This window comes from Callospermophilus lateralis, chromosome 4, assembly GCF_048772815.1.
Source record: "Callospermophilus lateralis isolate mCalLat2 chromosome 4, mCalLat2.hap1, whole genome shotgun sequence".
Lineage (NCBI taxonomy): Eukaryota > Metazoa > Chordata > Mammalia > Rodentia > Sciuridae > Callospermophilus > Callospermophilus lateralis.
The window spans coordinates 83,168,168-83,172,946 of NC_135308.1; the positions used below are offsets into that span (position 1 = coordinate 83,168,168).

The 4,779-nt window shown below is 38.8% G+C and overlaps 1 protein-coding gene across 1 annotated transcript; it reads right to left on the bottom strand.

Moving 5' to 3' along the window:
- Positions 1-623: 623 nt before the first annotated feature.
- On the bottom strand, positions 624-4,112 carry Mgp (matrix Gla protein). Its single transcript, XM_076852695.1, has 4 exons — positions 3,996-4,112; positions 2,584-2,616; positions 1,421-1,496; positions 624-990 (listed from the first exon to the last, which is right to left on the bottom strand). The coding sequence occupies exons 1-4, from the start codon at positions 4,054-4,056 to the stop codon at positions 849-851; spliced, it is 312 nt and encodes a 103-aa protein (XP_076708810.1). The 5' UTR covers positions 4,057-4,112; the 3' UTR covers positions 624-848.
- Between the last annotated feature and the right edge of the window lie 667 nt (positions 4,113-4,779).

Below are 4,779 nucleotides of genomic sequence, written 5' to 3' on the forward strand. Positions count from 1 at the left end.
GTTCTTCAGACAGAAGGGAAATGACCCCAGATAGAAATCTGAATGTGTACTAGAAGTAGAAACTACACAGATACATGTATGTGATATTTTTCTGTTTATCTAAATGTTTTAAAATAATTGGCTGTTTAAAGCAAGATTATAAAAATGTACTATAAAATGTACAGCATACATCAAAGCAAAAAAAAATGGGGTATTTAGGCTACGTAAATATGATTATTGATAAAGTAAGTTTAAGTCTATCATCTTGCCATTTATTTTCCATTTTATCATTTTTCTTCATTTTACATCTTTCTAGTTTACTGATACAGAGGGCACTTTTTTTTTTTTACCTTGATGTATAAAAGATAAACAACAAATGGAGTGAACCCTATAATTGTCACATGAACAGTTAGAAAATCCTGTAAAACACAAAATAGGAAACAATCGTTCACTAATCCCAATGTAAAGAGGGTCTAGTAAATTGTGGTTGGGTCAGTGCCTTCTAGGTTTTATTTATTTTTTTCTATATAATTGTGCTTCTAACCAACACTAGAGGCAAGATTAACAGAATCTCCTATTCTGGGTGAGGTGGACCAGGGTTCAACCATCTCAGCATTTTCCCAGAAGAAATCAGATTCACAAAATGAAACTTATCAAATCAGAAGTTTATTATGTAAAACTACACATCTTAACACACTGCACTTTCACGACTGACAACTCTGGGGACAGGAAGGAGGGGTGCAGCCAGACAAGAGATTATATAGAAAATGAGCATCGTGTATGTGTCTTTGTATTTCAGTAATGCTACTGCAGGGGGATATAAAACCAGGCTTCAGACTCCAGAGCAAAAGAGACATTTTTTCCCCATCTCATTTGGTCCCTCGACGCTGTCTAAAGTAGCGATTGTAGGCAGCATTGTACCCGTACATCAGGGCATAGCGTTCGCACAGTCGGAAGTCGTCACAGGCTTCCCGATTGATCTCATAGGCAGGCTTGCTGCGCTCTCGGACCCTGGAAAAGCAGAAAGGGGCCCGAATTGACAGGCACAAAGAAAGCCAGGAAATAAGAAAGAGGAAAAGTGAAAAAAAAGAAAGTACGGGGAATATTGGAGAGAGCCATTTCCCCCAAGGTGAAGAGACATTTGCAGAACAGGGAGGGAAGGCAGAACAGTTTTATTTATTTACATATTTTAAATGAAAACAGAACTATTCTCTCTGTCCTTTCCCTCCTCCTTCTCTCTCTTCATCTTTCATAAGAGTCTTCTAGCTATTCAGTTGTTTTCTCTAGACTGGCTTGAAATCAAAGAATTTTAAGACATAATTAAATATCTATGATGAACTCTGTGATAAAACCCTTTTTCTCACTCCGTTCAGACAGGTGATGCTACGCTGTAAAATATACAACATACTTGTAGAGACCCTCAACAAGTCCTGTTACCCACCTTTCTTGGGCTTTAGCTCTCCATCTCTGCTGTGGGGACATAAAGGTGTTAGCGTTCCTTCTGTTAATGAAGGGATCTGAAAACAGAAAAATAAATGAATACAACTTTAGGAAAACAGTAGCTGAAAATATTTTTATGAATATCCCGTACAAATTTATTTGAAAGGAAATACATTTCTTTTTTAATATATATTTTTTCTTTATATATGACAGCAGAATGCATTATGATTCTTATTACACATATAGAGCACAATTTTCCATATCTCTGGTTGTATACACAGTATATTCACACTAATTCGTGTCTTCATACCTGTACTTTGGATAATAATGATCATCACATTCCACCATCATTAATAACCTCATGTCCCTTCCCTTCCCCTCCAACCCCTCTGCCCTGTCTAGAGTTCATCTATTCCTCCCATGCTCCCAATAAACTTCTTATTTCTCATAAATTCATTGAACTTTATGTCATCAGAGATAGGCCAAAATCAAAGCAGAGGATAAAGCTTATTCCATAAACTGCCTGAGCCAAATAAATAACTCATTTAAGTGTCTTAGAGACTCGTCACACAGGCCACAGAATTTTTCTTTGGTTCGTCTTTGGGCAATGACTTTGCCTTTCTTGCTTTTGGTAAATCCTACTCTCTGTGTTTTTAATTTATTTGAGGAGAAATTTTCTCTGTCCTCAGGACTTAGAAAACATAACTTAGATTACCATTACTGAGCAGTTTAAACACTAAAAATAATGAACAAATACCACACTCAGTCTTTGTAAGTCCAGATATTCAACAGCACTCAGCTTAGAGCTGACACCCTAGTCTGTCAGCGGACTTGGCCTTCTACTCTGTACTTTACCATTTGTCATTTGTCCTAGTTTTCCATTTGTGTGGTGGATGTGGTGCCGACTTAAAAATTTCCAAATGAGATCGTATGGCTCCTAAGCATGTTGAATGCAGTTTAAATGTCATATTATACTATTCCAAGCTTTAAATATTGCTCATTTGGTGGTTTTTACAGTCTTTGGATTTTTATATTTTTTTTAGTTTTCCAAAGGAGGCCCTCTTTGTCCTCCCTGTTATGTCTTACCAGTTCGTTTATTTAAAAACAGGGAGAAGATTCTTTAATGCAGGAAATTTAAAATAAGGAAGTCAAGTATTCACTTACTAATTTCATAGGATTCCATGCTTTCATGGGATTCTGGAATTTAAAAAAAAAAAAGGTTTCATTACATAATTAGTTTTCAGACACTGCAATGGTCTAAATTAAGGATAGATGGAGAGGAAAGAATAAAAAAATATGAAGAATATATTTAGCCATGTGGTTAATACAAATTTCAGGAATCTAGGATTTATGAGCTATTTTCCTAGCTCTGTCCTTGCTGTGGACATCTCTACCCTTGTTTATCTGATGTCGAAAGAGGCAGTAGCCTGTCTTGGCTAAGATTTCCCAAGTTCTATGAGGTCTTAAGTAAAATAAGACATGTTAGGTGTTGCACAGAAGTCTCCAGAGTGCTTTCTCTTCTGATTTATTCAGAGCCTGTTTGCGAATTGGGTCAAGGAAGTTAGAGGGGATATAGAAAACAGCCAGGCCTCTCCAGGCAGGAGAGCTCCAGGGCCCTTGCTCTGCTGGGCTTTACCAGGACAAGTTTCTAAGAGGTTCTGTAAGCCTCATAGGAATGTGTGTTAAATTGGCAGCTGCAGAAACCACTGGATCCAGAGAAAACTTGTACGGGGCACAATGCCAATGCAGAGGATGTCAAAGCAGAAGATTCTTCTTTCTACTGCTCTCCTGAGCACAGCAGGTAAATCTGACAAAAAAATAATATACACATCTCTATATATGCGCAAATTAGTTTTCTTGAAAACTTAAAAAGGGGATGACAAAATAAATCTCCTTATGTAGAAAATTTGTGAATAATTTCAAGAGTGAGGAACATAATGCTTAGGATTGTTCATGTAATTTAGGCTTAAACCTGCTAAAAGATCCAGATAATTGAAGCAGAATTATGTAAATAGTTTCACTTGAAATTTCCTTCTATACTTTTTGCATAAACACAGATATATTTAACAACATAGAAACCAGAAAAAAAAATTATTCATTTTTTGACAAGAGAAGTTACAAAATAGATTCCCCCCCGCCCCAGAATTATTTAAATGTAAAACTGCTTTAAAATTAATTCACTGAACAAATGTAGCAAGTTCATGACATTGTCCTGTCCCCAGAAATGGCTGTACTTAGTATTCCCTGTGCAAACTGGTTTTCCTAAAGGTAAAAAATTCAACCAATATCTTTAAGCCATCAATCCCAAAGTCTAAATCCATAGCCTTAAAAATGAGAGCGCAGGGGCTGGGAATTTGATATCTTCTTCCTAAAATATCTAAGTTTCTAGGTGTACCACTGAAAGGATGTAACTGTTAAGTTCTTCTAAGTGCCTGGATATTTTACAATATAAAATAGACTTGTTGGAACTGATTGGTATCCCCTGAGATTCAGAGAGAAAGGGAGAGGAAAAGTGGAAGTAAACAGAAGTCAGAGGCAGGAAAGGAAAAGGAGAGGCAGCAGGAAGGGTTTCTCACCATAACACAAAGTTGCCACCGCTAAGGCAGCCACAATGGTGAGAAGCAGCAGGCTCTTCATGGTCTCTTGGGCGTGCTGTGGGTGGGTCTCTGTCTTGCACAGCAGCAGTAGGCAGAGGCTCCTACAGGCTGTTAGGGAAAGCCTGAGGGGTTTTTATAAGAATTGGAGCCGCTGAAAGGGGAGGAACCAGTGGGAGGGGGCTGGAAAAGGTGGAGGCGGCTTGGCACTAAACTAACACTGGGACTTTTCCCAAATATTCATTCCTTCCAGATATTATCTACTCAGAGTGGGCAGTTTTCCCTCACTCCTGGTCCTGGCTGTGCTACAGCAGGATGCTGCTCTGGTGCAGAAGTTGTGGACACCCTATGTTTGGGGCCAGGCCTGGGCAAAGATCCACAAAGAGGGGAGTTGCCACAAACAAATGTTTGCTTTTCTAATTTCTTCTCTGATCTACCCTTCTGGCCCTGACTGCTGGCCTTTGGGGCTTGATTCACAGACAGAGCCACAGTGTTCTGTTTATTCCCTAGATGGAGGAGTAGGACAGGTCCCTGGGGGGAAAAGAACCTCACTTCCTAACTGACTACAACTTAGACATCTTCACAGTAGGGCTGAATCACCAATCCTAGACCCATGCACCTTTTGCATTTTTCCAAGGGCTCAGCTGGCTAGCCAGAGATCCCAGGGATCTCATCAGTTCTGTTTGTTAAATTAGCTCCCTTGTAACTTATCCAGTTTGGTGATGCTAGTCCAAACCTGTGAGGTAATGTTCTCTTAGGCTGATAT

What these genes read in the sequence shown, in the direction of transcription:
- Mgp (XM_076852695.1), bottom strand. Translation starts at nt 4,056, where the DNA reads ATGAAGAGCCTGCTGCTTCTCACCATTGTGGCTGCCTTAGCGGTGGCA. An exon ending in GGTGGCAACTTTGTGTTATG is followed by an intron (nt 2,617 to 3,995) that starts GTGAGAAACCCT and finishes TTTAAATTCCAG; the next exon opens with AATCCCATGAAAGCATGGAA. An exon ending in CATGGAATCCTATGAAATTA is followed by an intron (nt 1,497 to 2,583) that starts GTAAGTGAATAC and finishes TTCTGTTTTCAG; the next exon opens with ATCCCTTCATTAACAGAAGG.